Raw genomic sequence first — 23,446 nt, 5'->3', positions numbered from 1 at the left:
AAGCTGGAAAGACTTTGTAATAGTGTTATAATATTAAACAATTTTAAAGCAAACAATAAAGGTTGAGGAAAACTCTTAAGAAAACTATGATAGTGTGATGAAAGAATTCCTGGATAGGGACTACTCTTCCATTTCATCTCATTCATTGAGGAAAAGACTCCTTATCATTCTCTGTATGCCACAACTTGGAACTTTCATCACAATAAGCAACAGGGAACAGCCAACAGAAGGAAGTATTCAGTAGTAGAAGTAGAGAAAAACCTCTTTTAATATTGTTCTGATACAAAGAAGTCTGATGGTAGGAGGCTAATCCTACTGTACGTACAACAAACCTATTGATTTGTAATCAGACAAAATTGAAATAAAAGTTTAAATGCAGATAATTAATCCACCATTGTTGCTAGAACAAAGGAGGAAGTTATAGACTCAACCTTGGTAAGTAGCTCTCCTAAGTTTAAAATCGTGGGCTGGCATGTCTCGATAGAGGTCTCCTTGTCGGATCAAAGTCAAATCAGATTTGACCTGCAGGAATTTATTGTAAGGAAAACCTGGAAAATAAACAATGAAATTATAAATAGAATTTTTGAGTGAACAAACAAAAGCAAATAAACCTGATTATTTTTTTAAAAGCGAAATTTAGGGAAAACTTAAAAGAAATGTAGTGTACTTTTTGAAAGTGAATCTGATAAGATATAACCAAGTCAAGCAACATGGCTGTTACTTCAATGGGTGACCAAGTAGCAATTCTGTACTTGATATTAGTATTTTTGCTTAGGCATTTGTAGTGATTCAGGAGTCATTTTGTAAGCTGTTAATCCTCAAATTATGTTAAAGAAGGATTTTAAATCCCAACACCACAGAGTAGAATAAGACCTACCTCCCTTTCCTAACAAACTACACAATTATGAAATCTTAGTTAGATATGTCTCAAGTGGCATATACAGAATTTTACTTTGGAAAAGAAAGGCAAACCAATCATCTCATACATGTATATATCATTATGAAGGAAGAAGATGTATGAATTTCCATTTTTATATTTATTAGTACTGGGGACTAGGGGATGGGCCATCCAAATCCGGTTGATTCCCCAGGCTAAGTGAGATTTGTTAGTTCCCAGGTTAGGTGTCAAAGAAGGCTTCTTAACCCTGACATTGTCTAGCAATAAGGCGTTCATTACTATTTACCTTTAATCAAAAGGAATAAGGAATGTACCTTCCGAAGTGTGATATTACCTCTGTTACTAAAGACCAATGGGTTAGTACAGGCTTCATTTACTTCAGAATAAGTCTTGTTGAGCCATTTCTTTCATCGTTGTAGCTTCCAAATAAAACTTGATCAGGGCGAACAAGAAGACAACATAGATCAAGATACTCTCCGACATACCATACAAAGATCCACTAATGAAAAGGGAAAAAGTGTATATATAGTGTCAAATACAGTTCTAAATTTCAAGTTTTATTGTATTATACAACTAACTTTTTAACATCTGAGTTTCACTTATCTTTAGACAACTTAACCTCAGAGCTTCAATAGGTTTTTTTTCAACTGAAATGGGTTAATCTCTGGAAGATCATGTTTGCAAAAAAAAACATGAGTCCTCCCCAACATGCATGTAGTGCTTTAGTCTATGTTCAAGTTTTATTTGCCTAAACCTAGTAAATTCTTAGAATTTTGACAGTGTGCATACAGTGTGTTTTGATCAAACTGAAGAATGGAATACTGGTGAAGTTTAAAATAATAAAATCCTAAGATCCGAGCTAAGTTTATTTAATTTTGAAAGATTATATATTAGTAACCAAAAACTAACCTATAATCAACTTGTTTAATACAAATAATTTTTATAAAATAATTCATTTCTGGAATAAAATCCTTAAGAGAGTTGATGGTGTTTTGAAAGACATCAGGCAACAGCTGATTTTGACATTTACATTTTTGAAGAGAAAGGACTTAGAAGGGTCAAGGTTTTCCAGTGATAACAAGTTATTCTACCTGCAGGGAATTGCTCTTATTGAGTGGCTTATCTATTGATAAGAAGCAAGAGGGAAGTAGCTCAGTTAGTAGTGTTTCAGTCTACTAACTATAAGAACCCTTGTTCCAAACCCACTGAGGAAGAAAAATTTTGCTACTTAAAAATAATTAATTATATATTTAAAACTCTTATTTATATTTTTAATTTCTATTATAACTATTAACAATATAAATATACACACGAAACTGGCAAAACCCTTGTGTTGATTTATACAAGGTGAAATATATATATATATATATATATATATATATATATATATATATATATATATACGAGGGTCGTCCACAAAGTAACCTCCGTTTTGAAATAAAAAATAAACCAGTTGAGATACAAAAAGTTTATTATATAAATGTTAAAACTACAGCTTTTCTCTACTTTTCTACATATTCACCATACAAATTCAAGCACTTATCATATCTTTTAACAGTTTTTGAAATTCCGTCTTTAAAAAAATCTGCTGCCTGAGAACGTAGCCAACCTGTCACAGCGTTTTGAAGCTCTTCATCACTCGCAAACCTCTGAGATGCAAGCCACCGCTTCATGTACGGGAAAAGATAGAAATCACTGGGAGCCAGGTCCGGGCTGTAGGGGGGGGGGTGGGTCAAAAACGTCTCATTTGAACTTTTCCAAAAGTTCTGTTGTTCTTTGAGCTGTACGAAGACAGGGGGTTGTCATGGACAAACACAACACCAGATGTCAAAAGACCATGACGCTTGTTTTGAATCGCTCGTCGTAGCCATTTTAAGGTTTCACAGTAAAAGGTTTCAGGAAAATGATCCGAAAGTTCCGAGATTGTGAAGCGACGGTTCTTGCGAATTTTCTCATCCACTTTGTTCACCAAGTCATCACTGACGAGAGATGGCCTACCACTCCAGTCTTCATTGTGAACGTTCGTTCTTCCATTTTTAAAAAAAAACGAACCCATTGACGAACTCATAGTGTTTGGGCCATACACCGCACTCAATTCACGATGAATTTTAGCTGCTGTGTAACTTTTCGATCACAGAAATCTTATTACACCACGAACTTCACACTTGGCGGGATTTTCTATCACGGCGCTCAGGTTTTTTGCGTTGTAACAAATGAACGCGCGATCGCACGATGCTCTCCCTTGCACAGCTAGAAGCGTACTGAACGGCTGCGCACACCGATGTGAGAATGGCGGCGCTACCCCCACTACTTATCGCGCCACGCCCAAACGGCGGTTACTTTATGGACGACCCTCATATATATATATATATATATATATATATATATATATATGTATACTGTTTGCTATAAATAATAATAAAAAAAAATAAATAAATAAAAAATAATAAAAAATAAATAATAAAAAAATTACTATGAATGGTTGTGCATTTGTATATTGAATAATTTAAAAAAAATTATGCCATCACTACCAAAAGAATGGGAAAGGGAAGAAGTTCCCAGAAAGTCAGTATTAAATATCTATATAAAATCCCCTAATGGCACAACTTTTAGGTCAAAGAGATCTTTGGTGGACTATTTAAAGAAAAAAAAATTACCATATAAAATTGAAGATTCTAATTTTTCAACATCAAAAAAATAAGCTATTTGACTTGTCAACGGATTTGTCATTGACTGAGGGAGATATGTTGAACAAATCGTCCAACTTCACAAATAACTTGAAAATGTCGGTGACTGATGCAGAAACAATTAATAACAGTATCTCAACTGAATGTCAAACTGACATAAATGCAACATCAATTATAATGTGTGAAGAGCTCTTGGGAGAAACATGGCTGTCTGATGATGTTCTACATAGATATTTTGAACTAATCGACAATTATCTGTTGGACAATGATTGTTTTTTCATTGTAAGCCCAGTAATATCTCATGCTGTTAAATGCCTGGAGGATTATTCACATTTCCTTGAACCTGCCAGCTTGGGAGAGAAAGATATGTTTCTCATTCCAATAAGTGATGCTGGGATAATTGATAATGCTGGCGGATCTCACTGGAGTATTCTGATGTATTATAAAAATTCAAACACCTTTTATTATTACGACTCATCAAAGCTATTTACAAATCTGACACTGCTGAAACAATTATGCATAAGCTATCAAGTTACCTTAAATTGCAGAATCCTTGTTTCAAAGTTATTGAAGCTCAAAGTCAAATAAATGGTTATGATTGCGCTATTTATTCAATAGTTATAACAAATAACTGCATCAGAGAAGCTCTCACAGGCAATATTTTTGATCATGAATATATTAAGAAGTTGTCAATGAGCAACATAGAACTAATAAAAAAGAGATCGTTGTTGGCCTATATACTAAAAAACTGCAAAGGATGTGAAAAAAGAAAAATATTTGAACTTTTGATGGAATTTACCGAAAAGGAACCCAAACTTGATAACCCCTTAAGTAAACAAGAGAGTAAAATTGAGATACTTCAAGAGTTAGTGAAGAATCAAAAGAGAGAGATTAAACATTTGTTACTTCAATCAAAGAATGTAAAAGAAATACAAGGTCAAAAAAATTTTTCAAACAATTTAAATAATTGTGATTATGACAACTTCAGCAGTTTGAGTAATTTTACTATTAGTTATACATCAAACTCTCTGAAAACCAATCAGACTATACACATGAACGTAAGGACATCAAATGAAATAACCGTTTCCATTGACCATAAACAACATGGCAAGCCAAAGAATAAACTTCATGTGTATGCCGATAGCCATGGCAACAACCTAGGCAATCTTTTGGCAACAATAATGCCTTGATACTTTTGAAACATTTGTATGTGCTAGCTCTGGTGGTACAACCGACCATATTTTGAAAAAAAACATCCCATATGATAGAACATTTCACAAAAGAAGATACCTTGATTGTTATAACTGGAGCAAATGACATTTCTGAGTTGCCCTATAAGGACTCAAATGTCAATATATCAAGCATGTTTCAGAAGATTGCACTGGAAAATAAACATACAAACATCGTGTATGTAACACAATTTCATCGCCATGACTTGGCCTGGAAAAGTTTAATTAATAAGGAAATACACAAAGAAAACAAAACTCTACAACAGCTGAATGATTTGAAGATAATAAATATTACAAATTTCAAGAGACATTTTTTTCAGCCGGCACGGTCAGCACTTAAATAAATTTGGGAAACAAGTTTTATGTAGGAGGATTGCTGATACAGTTCTACACTCACAATTTGAAACAAAAAATTAGCTTTTGAAGCTCAAAATACCATAAAAATGATTGAGGCAGATATGGAAACTCTGTTTGACCAGTATTGTCAAAATCCTGAAGTGGCCTTTGGACACTGTTTTCTCGGCAGATTTTGAAAATGAAGAAAAACACATGAGTCAGGGGGTCGCTGTAGCATTCAAGAGAAAATTTGGGAAACCCAGTAGTTTACAGTACTGTTCTCAGAATTTAACTTACCAGAAATCAAAATTTAGGGCAGCTGTATATAGTTAGTGACAAAGCCTAAATATTTTCTCAATGCCAACAACTTCTCAAGTTATAAAGAAACATATGACTCAGCTTTCAACCAATTAACAGAAGACTTTAAATCAGAAATCAGAAATCAGAAATTCTTTATTCATAATCATCAAGATTAGAATACATGTCAAGTTTAAAGACAAAAAATATCTTCTTCCTCATGAGTTGGGTCTTCATGCATTGTCCCTCCAATTGAAGAACTCTTCCATGCTGTAGAAGGGTCTTTCCTGGAGCCAGGTCCGGAGTTCCTTCTTCAGGTTCTGTGGGCTGTTGGTCTTCAAGTCTTCAGGCAGTGTGTTATATATCTTGATTCCAGCATAAGATGGTTTTTTTGCATAGGTGGCTGTTCTGTGTGCCGGAAGGTGGTAGTTGCCTGCATGTCTTGTGTTGTGTCCATGCAGATCTCTATGCCTTGTTAGGTCTCTAGTAACACAAAAGAGAACAGTTTCCAATATGTAAATGGAAATAACTGTAAGAATCTTCAAATCCTTGAATGTATTTCTACAACTTTCTCTTGGGCCTTGACCAGTCATTATTCTGAGAGCCCTCTTTTGCAATTTCAGTAGGCGCTGCAGGTTGGCATTTGAAGTTCCCCCCCAAACAACTATTCCATATTGTAAGTGGCTTTGGAAAAGGGCATGGTATGCTATTTTTGAAGCTTCTGGTGAACTGACTGCTGAGGTTCTTTTTATGGCAAATATGGCAGAGCTTAGTTTTTTGCACAGATTGTCTACATGATTTTTCCATGATAAATCACTATCAAGTGTTACACCTAGGTGTTTCAGCATGTTTACATTCTGAAGATCAGGGAGTGCTGTTGAGTCCTTTCTATTTCTTCCAAAATACATCTGTTTAGTTTTATTTTGATTAAAAACAAGGTCATTACTCATGCAGTATTGTTGTGCCATGTTGACAGATATGTATGTGTCAATTTCCAAATGTTCGTTATTATTACTGGCTAATAAGAGCACAGTGTCATCAGCATACATAATTGTTTCACTGTATGGTGTCATGTACTTTGGTAGGTCATTTGTAAATAAAATAAATAAATAGTACTGGCCCTAAGACTGATCCTTGTGGTACGCCTCTTCTTGTTGGTATTGGATCTGATCGCACAGTACTTGTTTGCCCATGTTCATTTTTCTTCACCTCTACTACTTGGGTCCGTCCTTTCAGGTAGCTTTCGAACCATTTTAGGGCTGTTTTTATAATGCCTAGGCTTTTTAATTTAACCAAAATGAGATCGTGACCAAGGCAATCAAATGCCTTACTCAGGTCTAAGTATACGCTGGAGATGGTGTTGCCGGACTCTATGTTCTCTACTATGAACTCTACCAGATCAGCAATTGCAGTTGTTGTTGACTTCCCTTTTGTAAAGCCATGTTGCTTGTCTGTCAAGAGGCCATTTTGTTGAAGGTGTGTGAGTAGTCTGGCAAGAACTATTTTCTCAATAAGTTAAAGCTCGTAACTTGAAATTACTCATCTGTTCCCCAATGGGTTGCATCAGAGACCATGTTTTACCTCAACATTTCGTATCTAATCTGTTGAAATTCAAAAAGACCACAGGAGCATCTATTTTAATTATAACAAAAAATGATTCACCTAAGAAAAACTTGCACAATGGAATGCCTTATAACGTTTTTGTAAAATACTTACAACAAATCATAGTAAATAAATATGCTGAACAAAATTGGTCCAAAGTAGATAAAACACATAAGTACAATGAACTGAATAACCTTGCAATGGATGAAGTCTTTACTAAAACATCAACTCTGTCTGTTCCCAATGACTTGATGGAAAACACTAGTTGTGTGAAGAGCGCACAAACAAATAGCCCAAATAGATCAAATGATGTCAGCCTGGATACACCATCAAAGCTGGAGCAGTCAACTACCCCAGTAGTACCTGGTGAACTTAGCTTTGCCAATGTTGTGGCCCAATCTTCACCGTCTGAAGCACTAGAGACCACTCCACTGCTGCATGCTGCCTCAGTATCAAGCATGTCAACATCACCTGGAGGTGTGTTAAGTGAAAGTGAAAGTGTTATGAGCAGAGTCAGTCATTGAGTGAAGTGCAAATCCAACATACGAGTGAAAATGCCGGAGAACGATCTGTTAACCGTTTAAACTCAGTTACCAGACCTCTCAAAGGGAAAACGTAAATTTTGATCCAAAAATTTCAATCAACCAATCCAAGAAAAAGTCTAGCTACCAATATTCAAAATTTACAAAAATTAAAATTTTTCATCAAAACATTCAACATTTAGAATCCAGAATTGAATCACTAGAAATACTTTTAGAAGAATTAAATCCGGATATAGTAGTTCTTAGTGAACATAATATTAAACTGGATGAAATTTGTCGATTAAATGTAAGTAAATATACGGTTACTTCTCATTATTGTAGGAAAACAACCATTAGAGGGGGAGTTATGGTACTATGTAAAGATGGGATTGAATGGAAACAGGTTTGTTTTCCGGCATGCAATGAATTGCAAGAAGATAGACAGTTTGAATTTTGTGCAACAATGTTTAGCTGTAATAGCTTTAAGTTTATTGTAGTAGGTATTTATAGATCTCCCAGCTCTAATACACATATATTTCTAGAAGAATTCGATAAATTAATAAATTTAATTACAAAAAAATGTGAATATATTTTTTTAGTGGGTGATATAAACATAAATACACTTATAAATTTTAAAGAATATAGAAATTTTAAAAAAACATTTTGAAAGGTCATGGGATGAATTGTTTGGTAGATTTTCCTACTAGAGTCTGTACTACAGCTCAGACCTGTATTGATCATGTTTTAAGCAATTTTCCTAAACAGGGTGTAAAAGTTGACGGTATTATTACAAATATTTCTGACCATGACGCCCAACTTGTTGCAATAGATGGAAATTTAGATTATAAACACAGAAATAATGATTTAACGAAGTTTCAAAGAAAATTCAACAAGGAAAATAATTAATTATTTCTTAAATGTGTATCTCAAGAAAGCTGGAACAGTGTATATAACGCACCTGTCCAGGAAAAGTATGATGAATTTTTTTAAACATTTTTTTATTATTTTGATACATGTTATCCTAAAATGAAAACTAAACAAATTAATAGAAAAGAGTCATGGATAACTGAAGATTTACTTAAAATGAAAATGAAATTTCAAAAATTTCTTCCCTCAGTGGAGAAAGTAACAGTCAACATTTAAAACAAGTTTTAAAAGTAAAAATCAAGGAATACAACAGTCAATGTAAAGTAGAAAAACAAATGTATTTAGATTCATTGATTTCTGGCTCCTCAAATGTATGCAGGGAGACTTGGAAGATAATAAACAGTGAAATTGGTAAGAGGACTAAAAGTCATGAAAATATAGCTTTAAATATTGATTGTTTAGTTGTTAATAATCCTAATATAGTTTCAGAAATGTTTAACAACTTCTACATAAATATGGTTGATCTTACAAATCTTACCAAAAGTAAAACTTAACTCAACTAAGTCATTTGGTGAAGATCAACCAATTAAATTACAAACAAAAAAACTGTTTTATACCTAAAAATATTTCAGAAATAGATCTTGAAAAAATTATCATGTCTTTTCCAAATAAATTCTCAACAGGCTATGATGAGGTACCAATGCCAGTCATTAAACTTGCTAGACCGTGTCTAATTCAACCTCTTGTTCATTTAATTAACTCCTCATTCATCAGTGGGATTTTTCCAAAAAAATTAAAAACATCCAAGGTTAAACCTTTATTTAAAGAGGGCCTACGGGAATGTGCATCAAACTACAGACCAGTTTCTATGATATCTTCATTTGCTAAGATTTATGAGCGAGCCATGTCAATCCAACTAACAAAATACTTAGAAATTAATAATCTTTTTGATAAAGAACAACATGGTTTTCGTCCCGGGAAATCAGTGATTAGTGCTGCTACACAAATGATAGAGTCAATTATTGATTCGGTAGATAAGGGTAAAAAAACAATAGAGGTCTTCTTAGATTTGAGTAAAGCATTTGATAGTGTAGGGCATAGTGATTTGCTTGATGCACTACATAAATTAGGAATTAGAGGAAGGGCACTTAATTGGTTTAATACATATCTAGTGGATAGGTTACAATTTGTAGAAATAAAAGTAAAAAAAGTAAAGTAAAGAATGTCTTATTTTACCAGGCGAAGTTAGGGCTAAGAAGCCCTCTCTAACACTTAACCTGGGGACCAACGGCTTAAAGGTGACTTCCGAACCACCACCAATGGCCGGGCAGGCGGGCCGCTTGCAAGGACAGGATCGCTCAGTGGTCACCTGTCCAAGCAGCAGCCACGCTCGGCGTTGCTTGATCTGGTTATCTTGCGATAACCGCCGTACCCACTACACTGCGCCATTGGCAATTAGAAATAAATTTTGTTTCAAATTTTAAACAGTTATCCTGTGTTAAATCTGACCATAAGCCTGTGAAATATGGAGTCCCACAGGGATCTATATTGGGTCCATTACTTTTTCTGTGCTACATCAGAGGATTACCCCATACAAGTTACTTTGAGAACATTTGTTTATACGCAGATGACATAAATTTGAAAATATCAGGAAAGTCAGTTGAAGACATAGAGACCTCAGCTTATGTTAGTCTGTCGTCTTTGAACCAATATCTAATTTCAAAAAATTTACTGTTAAACTCACTAAAAACAAAATATGTTACATTTTCAAGTAAAAAACAACTGGATAAGATTAATATATTTTTAAATGAAGAAATGATAGAAAATGTAGATGAAATAAAATTTTTGGGATTAAAATTAGACAAAAACTTAAACTGGAACTCACACATAGACCAAATTTGTAGCAAAATATCTTCCGGTTTGTTTGCGTTGAAACGTATGTCAAAAGTTTCTAATTTGAATACACTCAAAACAATTTACTACGGATTAATTCATTCACATATTGCCTATGGTATTATAGTATATGGAGGTACAAGTAAAGCTAATCTGAATAGAATTCTAATTTTGCAAAAGAAAGCACTTCGTATCATGTTAAAATTAAAATGGAATGATTCAGTAAAGATTCATTTTTCAGAGCTGGGTATTCTTACTGTTTATAGCCAGTATGTTTTTGAGCTGTGTCTGTTCATCAAAAGAAATTTTAATAATTTTGTGAGAAACGGAGACAATCATAAATATAACACAAGGTGTAAAAATGACCTGGCTTTTGACCAACATAAATTAAGGACATATGAAAAAAACCATCATATTCAAATACATTCTTGAAGCTCTTGCCTTATTGGAAATGATATATTAATTCAAACAAACTCTCCAATAATTTTCAAAATTCACCGTTACTTTATTTGATTTAACTAAATATAAACTTTATTTTTATATATACATATAACATACTGTGCTGTCATAGAATATTACCTCTTTGTATTTTTAATGACATATGTTTTTATTTAGTACAAAATTGTTTATGTTACTATTGTTATTATTACTTTCATTCAGTTGTGTGAGTCCGAAGATGTACTCATTGAGTACAAAAGGCCTCACAAAAATAAAAAACTTTATGTTATTGGAGAGTTTGTTTGAATTAATACATCATATTCAGGTATAAAATATTTCAATAGACTGCCTAAAGAAATTAAAACAATAGAGGACTTATATAAATTCAAAACTAAGCTGAAAACAATGATGCTGGACAAGCCCCTGTATGCATTGGAGGAGTTTTTTATTTTATTTTAATAATATACCGATAGTTTAAATATTATTTGTAATATTGTTATGAGTAGTTTGTAATATATTTTGTGTAAAATATCAATTAAAGTATAATCAAGCTGTTTTAGTATGCTAAATAGATCACAATTAAATAAATTATTATTTTTATAAATAAAATTATTGTAAAAAAAAAATTATAAAAAGCCTTAGCCAACTTTTTTTAATATACAAAAGAATTTTGTACATGAATTTCTTAAAATGTATCTTAGAGTTTGTAGAAAGTAATGTAATGGCACTATTCTGTACATGTTGTGCAATTGTGAATAAAGGAATTTGAATATGAATATGAATGTGCATATATGCAAGCAGTCAAAAGACATTTACATACGTATGAGGCATAATAGCCTTCTAAATTTTCCATGTTATACCAATCACAATGCTATGTGTTTGGTATTAAAAATTACACAAATAGACATTAACACACACATCTTTATTTATAACAATCATAATTTGTATAGTACGATTTATTACCTAGGAGTTTTACAAATTAATCTATAATGTTTTTACACAAATCTTATGAAAATTCAGTTATCTATGAAAAAAGATAAGTAAGAATGTATTTTCTCAGTTATACTTTATTCTATTTTTATAATCAATGTGTCAAACATTTTGTTATTTTATAATCTACTTTTTTGTGAATTGTAAGTTTTTTGCTGATACTTCAATTCATGTGCAAATACATGAAACGTTTTAAACAACTTATTTTGAAACTAGAAAAAATTTTTGCTTTATTTCAGCTCTAAGCAAAGTCTAAAACAAAGTAATAATGCTGTAACTGAAAATGTTACTAATTACAAATGTTTATATAAAAACCATACAGACAGATTTACGGAAAACCAATCATTTTATAATATATGTTTATAGAAAACTGTTTACTTAGACTATTTTGTTGAAATCACCTCCTGAAGCTTGGTCTAAGACACAAAAACACTGTACAAATTTCTTATATTTGACAAGTGATACAATAACCACAAAATTTCAAACAACAAAGAGATTTAAAAAATGTTCATTTCTATTTTAATTGTAATGGTTATAAATTATTTATTAAAAATGTTTATTTAACATTGTTTTAAAGCATATAATTTATTATTTAAAAAAAATCAAAGTAGAAATTTTTATTTCTGTAAACAAATGTATCTATAGTGAGTTTTAAACCAAAGCCTGCAAAACCCGACAATGTTACCTCAGCGTTGCTCAGTAAGACGCAGCATCAAGCAGCTGAGACTTAAAGAGTTAACATGTTCACTACTGATGACACCATTTGGCATCAAGAACGAGTTTTGATGCTACATTGTTTCCATCATTTATTGACACAACCTGTCAGTTGGTCGCAATTAACGATTTAATTGAACAGAGCATCTAGCTGTGTGCGCATTCACACAAGCAGGCACGAGCTGCGGTAAATTAGCAAAAACATGCCCAATTAAATTTATGTTAAGAATTTAATGTTTTAAATAGTGATTTAAAAAATTACATGCCTAAGACAATGACTTTCAAAAACTCCATAGTGAAGCTAATTCCGAATTGTTTGAACCGCTTGGTTAAGAATAAAAGTTAAGATACTAATTTAATAACAACTCTTTTTCATTTAACTCTTAAAACTAAAATTTTATACTTACATACACAGTATACTTGTAACTATCTTGTATAAACATTTGATTACGAAATCTTATTTGTATAATGGGATTACGAGCAGTGATTCACTAGGTCTTTTGATAAGTTATATTGTATTTTACTTTTTAATTTATTGTTCACAATCTCTGGTTAGTACAATAGGCAACATAGATGAGAAAAAAGTAGAAAGTTGTTGTAACCCTAATAACTTTACAGTTAGTGAAATTGATCAGAATGTTGACTCTGAATTGGAAGATTGCATTAATATTGGTAATAGTTGGTAGTGAAGTGAAAGTGATTTTGAAGACTATGAGACTGATCCAGACATTACTCAACCATCAATAGTATTACTCAGATTTGTGAAATGGGGCATGAGGGATTGCATGGAATGAGACGTAGGACAGGTTGGCAAGAGCTAGAACCATATCGAACTAGTAGGCCTGAAACCCTTTTGTGGCTTGGCTAAGTGTCAAGTTATAAATACTGACACAATTTGGTTGGCTGCAGAGCCTATTCTCTACTGGAAAATCCTCACAGGTCCAAGACAAATGAAAGCTGTCAAAGGTCCTTAATCAACAGGACTCCTAGCTATTGTTGGACTCAGAAGACGAGGCATCAGATTATTTTCCAATCTGTTGAATAGACATTGCCCACTTAACTACCACTTTTTTAAGATGAGTATCTCTAAGATGGTCACATGTCACTTCTGCAATGAGTCCAAAGAGACTACTGTACTATACACATTATCTGTGATTGTGAAGAGATCGGCCAGACTATAGGGAAACACCTATACAGGGCTTTTCTAAAACCTGCTGAGGGGTTTTTAAGCTTCTAAGACATATTGAGGTTTGTAAAGGCCTTAAGATGTCCTGGCCTCTCTAGACATAAGGAGCATCACAATAAATCCACAGGGTCCTGTTAACAGGGGTATTTTCTTGCCCAACCAACCCTATCATATTGACACCCTTGACATGAATATATTCATTTTTCCCACTTCCCTGTGTGTGAGTCTGAAAATGAATAGGAGAGATCAATCTGTATATGAAATTTTACTAGCATATCCTAGTCAACAGTTATATTGCAAAAAAAGAATTTCATAACAGGAAAATTGTGTGCTGACATTAGATTTCCCAAATGTTATTACACAAAAAAGCTACAAAATAATAAAACTACTGTACAACACTGAGATGGTGTTATGGTTAGCAAATGGAGGGATGTGAAGGTCACACTATATATCTGTCCACCCAGTTCCAGTTTGAAAATGTCATGAATTTTGCATTAAACAAAAGAGGTGAAGAAAATATGAAGCCCATGTCAACCTACCTATCATTGAATACAATGAGTACATGAGCATTGTCGATAGGCAGGATCATATGATGAGCTACTATACTGCGAGAGAAAGAGTCTATGGTGGCACAAACAACATTGTATTCATATTTTGCATCTCTCTTTTACAATGGCTGTCTGTTGTATAACAAATACAACCTTGGGAATAAGATGATGATGCTTGACTTTACAATAAACCTTGCCTTCTGATACTATGCAATGAACCAGCTCTTGTAGTAAAATCTGTCATCAGATTGCACCTCGGCTTACTCGTTTATTATTTTTAGATTGTATGGACAGCTCTGAAGATGATATTATGTAAACATAAACATTCATTGCAAATCATTCACTATCTTAGTCCACCAGCATACAGTATAAATTCCAACTATATCAGAAAAAACTTATTTCACTTTTAGTTTTCATTGGAATTATTTTTATTGAACCTAAAAAATTAACAGGTGAGCCAATCACTAACTACAACACAAACCACATCACATACAAGAATTGTGTGCAATAGTGCTCTGCAAAAGAAAAGTCTTCATCTGTGAGTGACACGTGGTTTAACACACCATACACTTACTTAAAATTCTATTCACAACAATGAACAGAATCAAGCAATAATGTTGATAATGGTTTGTAACTAAGGTAATTAACTCTTTAGCTGGCAATCAACATTATAAAGTCGATCCGAATCACTTCTGTAATGGGCAGTTCGGCATTATAATGTTGATCCGAAAAGCACACGTTTTGACAGTTCATATAGTACATAAGACAACACTACCACCATTATTTATATATCATTTCAAACAGGAAAAATTGCTGATTCCAATGGTGAAATTTATTTCCTGTTCTTGTAGCAGTAATATCCTAATGACGTCAAGAAACTTGCGATCTGTCAGACTGATCGTCAACATCTAGCTATCTTGGATCGAGTTAGTCAATATTTTGGTGCTTTAATTCCGTTGTAAGAAGGTATTTATTCACAAGATAGTGTTAGTTAGTTATAAAAAAAAGCTTATTAGGGAAGTTTTTAAATAGATGTGTAATGGTTTTCATAGTAATTTTGTGTTTTTATATATGATATAATGTAATTTTAAAGGTTAAAAAAGTAAAAGTCTTATGTAATGAGGTAAAAGTGTTTGTGAGCTATAATATTAATGAAATATGATAGGTATGATTTATTATGTTGATTTATAGCTAGTTTTAGTTTTGTTTTAGTCTCTTGTTTTAATAATGTCCCAAAATTTATAATACAATATTTATATATATATATATATACACACAGGATGAGTCAGAAATATGGTAAAATATTTTAAGACGTGATTGTAGAGCTAAAAATAAGAAAAAAATGTTATATAAAGGTAGGTCCGGAAACGCTCCATTACTGAGTAATGGCTGGCGAAAGATTTTGCTTTGTTTTCAGTTCACCTGGTGAAATTAAGTGATTCTGAAAGGTTTTGTTCTTACTTTTTAACTCAAATAAGATGGATGTATAAAGAAAATCACCTGAAAAATCAAATAAAACCACTCTAGAGGTTGTAGTGTGATCAGTTTTTGAGAAAAAGTATGAAATTTGCCAAAAGTATAATAAAAAAATACCGTCTTAAATGTTTGATGTCGAATAACATTGTTAAATGACCAATAAACAAATTGATTTTCCTAAGACAGATTGTAGAGAATTTAATTCTGAAAACAACCATAATAAACAAAGTTAACTAAATGTGTAAAAAAGTTATGATATTGACTCCTCACGTATCACACTACACAGCAAACTTTTGCCGTTTTATAATAAGGAATGAGTATCTGATTGGTAACAGCTGTTAATGATTAATTTATTTAAACAAAAACTGTTTAAACATTTTTAAATAATAAATAATTAGCTGGGCATTTATTATTAGATGATATATGTCACCTCATTGTTGAACAAAACAACAAACTGTAAAGGTACTATGTGCTTGTATAAGTTTTTTAACTAGTTATTTAACCTAAATACCATTATGTATTTTCTGAAACTAGATAAAATGGAACAAATTTGTCTAACTCAGATTCAAATATTTATTATATTATCACAATTTACCGGGTACAGTTCCACTACTTTTAAAAAACTTGTTTTTATTATAATAATATTTTTTGGATTGTTTGAGCATAAATATATATATAGGTATATCGTTAAAACATAATTAGCTTCACATTTACTGGATATCTAATCAACTTGAAAATTAATTGAAATAGCAGTAAATTAAAATTAAGTCAATTTTAACCTGTTTAGTAATAGGCAAACATTCTACATTAATACTAAAAGTGCCAGGCTCTCCCACAACCTATCTACACAATCACATTGGCTACAATGTATCTTTACAAAAAAAGTTGTAACTGCTATATTTATGAAAATTTATTCAATGAGTTTTTATTATAGTTGTATTTTATTTTATTTGCAACATAATAAATACCAACAATTTTGTTTATTTTCAAAAAAATGAAATAGATATTTATTTTATTTTTCCTGTTTGACTAATGATACAAAGAGAAAAACCAAATTGGTACAACACCTAATTCTGTATTAACGTCAACAAATTATTGTGAGAGTAAAACATTTTAAATTGTACTAACTTGGAAATTTTTTGTACTTTATACTAAACATTTTGGTAAATAAATATCTAGTAGTTTACATGAAGATTAAAAACACTAGTAAGTCAATATTGAAAAACATTTTAATACAGCAATGGACAATAGCCATGAAGTGAACAAAAATTGTTTACTCTTTCTATGCAATTAAAACTTTCAAAATACATCAAATATATGAAAGTGATTTAATAAGTTTTTTTTAAATAATAACAGTTGATTTATTAAACACTATCAGAACTAATAAAAGAATAAATTTTCTGCCAATATATAGTGTCCATCTTGACTATTCTACCACTACTATCTAAAAACAACTAAATTTATAGGAAAGCCTAAATTGGAGACCACCTACTTTTTAGTGTTCATATAAAATATGTCGCTATGTTAACTTATGTCGCTATTTTCCAACATGGCGGTTAACTTCGAATTTCTTATGGAACACCTAGATATTTTCTCACAATTTCCAGTAATATAAAATAACATTTAAAAAGTTTATAATCTTGGCAATTTTCTTTTGATCTAGATTTAGGAGCTACAGTCTACTAAGTTTGAATTTTAATTTCACATTTGACATGTGTTAAGTACCATCATTGTGTAAGTTTAAACATATTAACAAAGTGAGTTCAACTCTGTCAATTAAACTATTTACTATAGAGTCCAAAATCAGTAATAAACCCTTAGTGTAATTAATAACTCACCAACACGTATATAAATTGAGATACTAAGGATATAAAGAGCCTTCTTGTTTCTTTCTGTTAAGGTGGTGATTATTCCCATATTATTTATTCTGTACTTATGTAGGCTATTTATTAAACTATGGTTTTATAACTGATCTTGGACAAGATATCAGTAGTTCACTTAACAATTGAACATAATTTGCTTTTAATTATGTTTGTTACACAATGCTTTAAAAACTTGTCAAAATATGCTACTTTAAACACTTCAGTAGTCTCTACCTCATATGCAAGTGAGTTGAAACAAAATTGTATAAGAATAAAAATGTATTAAACATATCAATCAATGTTAAAAATATTATTCTGTATTAAAATTTACAAGAAAATATGAGTACTTATTCTAAACAAATGTTTAGAGTTGTTCTCCATATTGGGAAATGGAGGCACAATTCATATTTCTAATGACTACTAAAAAGAACATAAAGTCACCATTTAAACATTTCTTTACATTTAATAGTTTTTATGTACTGTAAGAATGATGGCAAAGTTAAGAACATTGCCTGTACCTATAGCCTGTAGCCAGTATTGGCTGATAGCGGCCACACAATACCTTGTATCAAATTCCCAGTTTTCCACGGATTTCCTGGTTGAAAGCTACCAATTCTCTATCATTTTCAAAAGAAATAAACAACTGTAATACTGTATTTAATCCTTATGCCGAGGGGGTTCCCATACACTGTATGGATAATGCCACGAAGCTGCAGTGGTCTAGCAAATATCGTTGCGAGCAATATGCGAGAAATTCTGTGACAATTCATCACTAGCTCCTTTGTTTTTATCTCTGTCTTCTAATGTGGCGACATAACATTGTGTATCTAATAATTTTTCTTTCTGTTGGTAAAATATATGTATCCTGTTTGGAAAAATAAAGAGAACAAATAATTACCAAGGTAATTTCTAAGCAATATATGGGTCAACCTCGATTTTTCTCATATTACAATATAATGTTCCAATAGTCAATTAGAAAAGGAAATGACTAGAATTTCTTGCTTGAAAGCAGTTATAGGGAGCAGACAACCGCCAGACGGTCATATATTGCTTAGAATTACCTATTAGTGATCAGTGGCACTGACGTGATCTGGGCTTCAAATTTGGAACTACTCGAGTTAATTTTTTTCTAAAAGAGCAAGCAGCGCGAAGCGCTGCGCAGCGGGCAGGCATCGTGTGTGATCTGGGTATATACTGAATTAATTTCAGTCCGCTCAGTCACTGGCGGCCGGTCCTAATCAGTTGCTATCGTGATGTGCAGCTGTTCGGATGTTAATCCTTTTTTGTGTAATTCGTGCGAGTTTACGTTAGCGTCATTTATAGTTTGTTCTGAGGATAGTGTAACTTTAAGAAATTTTTTGTACGACCACGGAGTTTTACCACGTAATAAAACATGTCCGAGTTGCGGGGGTCAAATGACCTTAAATGAAACGGATCACGTGTTTCGATGTTGGAACAGGATAGAAAAGACTGATCGTAACCGGAAGAAAGTGAAAGTCCAGTGCAAAAAGTATGTGTCTCAGTATAAATTAACTTTTTTCGAAAACCATAATCTCACAACGCAAACAGTGTGCCGATTTGTGGCTTATTGGGTGTTATTAAAACCACCACGACATGACCTGCTACGACATGAACTCGACAGGTCAAAAATAGGAGGGGTGGGCAAAACAGTAGAGATTGACGAGGCAAAAATCGGTAAACGTAAATATAATCACGGCCGTATTATTGAAGGGAATTGGGTTTACGCTGGTATTGAGCGTGAAACAAAACGTTTTTTCGTTCCTGTACCAACACGCGGCTAAGAAATGTTGTTACCTATAATACAAAAGTACGTGTTGCCGGGAACAACAGCAATCGGTGATTGTTGGAAAAGCTATAATTGTTTACAATGTAACAATTACCAACATCTTACTGTTAACCACATTTACAATTTCATTGATCCTGATACCGGCGCACACACCCAACCATAGAACGTTTGTGGCGGGAAGTTAGAGGCAATATCCCAAGGTACGGCAACAGAAAACATCATCTTGTTGGACATTTAGCTGAGTTTATGTTTAAAAGAAAATATTCAGATTATAAAACTAGAGTGCACAACATCTTTCGGGCAATTTCACATGTCTAAAACGGTGTCATAGCGTGCGGTGACCGCTGTGAACAACAACCCATTGAGCCAGACTCCAACTCCGACGTTGACGACTATTAAGGTTAGTTGTTGGTTTTTGGTTGGTTTTACTTTGCTTTCCGGCATGTAATTATGTGTTTAAAATTGTTTGACATACATTACCTACATTATATTGTAGTATGTAATAACAATTTATCAGTAATTTTTAATAAAAAAAAGGATCACGCACGATGCCTGCCCGCTGCGCAGCGCTTTGCGCTGCTTGCTCTTTTAGAAAAAAAATTAACTCGAGTAGTTCCAAATTTGAAGCCCAGATCACGTCAAGCAATATATGACCGTCTGGCGGTTGCCTGCTCCCTTATAACTGCTTTCCAGCAAGAAATTCTAGTCATTTCCTTTTCTAATTGACTATTGGAACATTATATTGTAATATGAGAAAAATTGAGGTTGACCCATATATTGCTTAGAATTACCATTACCAACAGAGCGCTAACTTGAGGTGGGGTGCAGTCTATAATTGCGAGTCAAGAGTTTGCGGTACATGAGTTTTCAGTACAAGACTGTGATTTTGCCGCTACACAAGTCATCTAACTACCTTCTTTTTTCAAATAATAGAAATGTAGCCTATAAAATGACGTTTGAGAATACGTTCCATTTACTTAATAATGTACAGATGTATATTTATAGAGAATGTATTTATGTGCAAGTACACAAAGTACAACGTAAAGAGTAGGCCTACATAAAAATTAGCTATCGTCTAATTACCACCGGGCAACTAACGTTCGTGTATAGAACCTGCAGGCACGCTAGTGTTGGAAAATGTGTGGACATAGAAAATACAAACTCCGATTAAAATATGATTAATATATCACGTTATTTTGTTACTATATGTTTCTAAATATTTCTTATACACAAAGAACGACAAAAATACATTTTAGCAATCGGTATTTTGCATACTTCTGATCAGATGTTGTCCACGGATAAACGCAGCAGACTCTCCTCGATGTGCCAAAATAAACATAGAAAATACGAATTATAACTAAAATATTATTTGTTAAGCTCCAGCAATTTGTTAATTTGGTTATCTATATATTTCTTTGCACAAAGAGTACAGTGTTATAAATCAGTAATTTGCGAACTGCCGATCAGCTGCCGTCCGTGAATAGACATTTGGATTCAAGATTCAGCTTCTACACATGACTAGTTGTAATACTTTGAAATCGTGATTTTCCAAGTGTATTTTAAGCACTCCTGATGGTATCGGAATGAAGTGAAAGGAGCCTCGGTATCGAGTATTGGGATGTATCTGTTCCTAGTAAAAATTCCAGGAACAAGATATCCAAAAATCATGCCATATCAGGCATGTTTTTTCTGGAGCCAAAATTCATGCATTATGTATGATTTACAAGATTCTCATTTTTGGTGTAAGCTCTGGTTGCAGTCCTGTGAAAATATTGTGGACCCAAATATATTCCACTGCCGGGCAATAAAAGAGGAATTCATCAGGAAGTTATCTGCTACGGAAGTTGCCGAAGTACAGTTTATTCACAATCTGTATAGGTAGACACCAGTACAGAACAGTGCCTTCCATAGTAGCCTTTAAGATAATGCAAGAATAGAATACCAGCCATCAAGACAAAACATCTACAAAGTAAATTAACACACAATAGGCTGTGGTTCAAATCACAACTGGTTCTTTAGATTATAGTCATGGACTACGAAACACATGACATAAGGCTCCTCTTACACGTTGGACTATTTGGTTTGAACAGTTCGAATTGCCCAACCGATCATCATGTGCGTGACGAAGTCGTTCTGCTGAATGAATAGGTCATAGGAGAACTGATGGGATTTCCACCATCCATCGTTCAGCCAATGCCGCTTGTGACAAAAACTGACATACAGATTATGTCAGCTCACCATCTAAGTACAGGCGACAATATTAAGCTGCATTAACACTGGCAAGTAAAATTGCAAGAGAATTTACTTAACTACTGTCGTATAATGTGAACATAACAAGAAATGTTATTCACAAGAACTGTCACAAGTACAGCTGTATCGCTGGTTGCTACGGGAGTCAATACGAAGTGTGTTCACAAACGACAGTGATGTCTCAGCAATGTTTATAATTGAAATTGTAATGACCGACATTGCTTTCCAACAGTCTTACAAACAACTGTCCGGCACTTGTAGCGGTAGCGCTCACAAGAGCTCTTGCACCCATTTAAACTGGAATTTTTACTATCGGACACATGACTTAAACAACTCCTCTACACAGTGCAAATGAAGATAGTTTAGTCGAGGTCTGGATGTGACATCGATATCATCATCTTCTTTGTTTTAACTTATGAATCTGACGACCAATTGGATCACGTGTGTGGAGAGCAATCTGTCATAGACCAAACCGAGACCTTGGCCACATTACGAGCTGTAAGCGGTGAGGATAAGAACAGGGACTTAATTTTAATAATAGTATTGTAATATAGAGGACGCTCGACACTGGCCACGACAGACTTGAGCGGCAGGGCTGTACCACATAGTGCTACTGATCCGCTGCCAACTCCTGACATTACATTTTTCTCCTGCCACTCAGCCCTCAACTCATTATGTCATTCCTGTACATCATTTCTGACCCAAACACTTAATTCTCGGCTATACTTTTGTTCGCCAATCCACCATTTTCTTCTCCAAAAGGTATCAGGCCTAGTAAAAATTCAACACCCCATTTCACTGATTAAATAAAATCTAAACACAAAAACACTGCTTGTGCCATGGCTACTACCACTTTACAGCTAACAGAAAGAATGAATGCATTATCATAAAAATAATGTTACTTTTCTAATTATATACACTGTTCAGTGTAATATTGAATTAAATTCTATAATGTCGCTAAGAAGGTGTTTAATTTTTGCCTCAAAATACATCATAAACTCATTGTAAATATAGTTGATCAGGAAAACACCAATTTTAAAACATATCAGTTTTCATTATATCAATCTTTTTATTTTATTGATGCAAGATTGGGCAATACATTGTAATTTCGATATTTGTAGAAGTCTTCCTATACTTTAACACTAAGTAAAATAAATATTTGTTCAGATTAGAGAAGTATCATGAAAGTGAAGTACAAACAGAGATCACTTACAGCATAAAAGTAATGGTCAACTTAAATATCTAACAAGCAATGGCATAGGGTGTTAACCATTAGCCCTTAAGAGAGCTATTTAACTATTTATTATGACTAGAGATGTATTATGAGAGTATAAACAGATCACTTGTAGTACACAGAGGGTTAAATTTAAGTTCAATACCCTTGAGCTTTAAATCAATTTTAAAAATCATTTGATTACTGGTTGTTTTAACAGTATTGTAAAATTAGTTAAATTAAGTCTAATAATTTCCTAAACAAAAATATATAAATAAATCATAAGGCAACAAATCAATAATATAAAATAGATTTCCTTGATAATAACAACTTACTGTACCTACCTGAAAGATAAAAACAGTTGAATTGTTGAGCTAGTTTTAAAATACGCGAGACTGATATATCTTTGCCTGCCATCCTAAATGGAATTTAAAAATCACCGATAGTTAAGTTATCACTATTTTTTCAAACAATCAATTGAAGAAACAGATATTCACGCCTAAGTCAACTTATCCATATCTCAAACGGCAAAGGCAGACATGACGTCCCATCTCAAGCGTTCAACCTCAACCCCTCGACACACAACAAAAACGTCAAAAACGGTTTAGGTTTTCATTCCGACTGCGCATAGT

General features: G+C 33.0%; 1 protein-coding gene across 2 annotated transcripts in view; it reads right to left on the bottom strand.

The window, feature by feature from the left end:
• LOC124359808 (uncharacterized protein YJR142W) overlaps nucleotides 1-23,446 on the bottom strand; it is a 66,951-nt gene extending 43,505 nt beyond the window's left edge. Inside the window, exons 1-2 of one of the 2 annotated variants that reach the window (XM_046812854.1) lie at nucleotides 23,159-23,446; nucleotides 432-548 (exon numbers count right to left, since the gene is read on the bottom strand). In XM_046812854.1, coding sequence (XP_046668810.1) covers nucleotides 432-548; nucleotides 23,159-23,231 — 190 coding nt within the window. In that variant the 5' untranslated portion in view covers nucleotides 23,232-23,446. The remainder of the gene's footprint in view (nucleotides 1-431; nucleotides 549-23,158) is intronic. The other variant, XM_046812863.1, reaches the window with a different exon arrangement.

This window comes from Homalodisca vitripennis, chromosome 1, assembly GCF_021130785.1.
Source record: "Homalodisca vitripennis isolate AUS2020 chromosome 1, UT_GWSS_2.1, whole genome shotgun sequence".
Classification (NCBI taxonomy): Eukaryota; Metazoa; Arthropoda; class Insecta; order Hemiptera; family Cicadellidae; genus Homalodisca; species Homalodisca vitripennis.
Note: the sequence above shows the minus strand (reverse complement) of the source record. Positions and strands in the feature narration are given on the sequence as shown.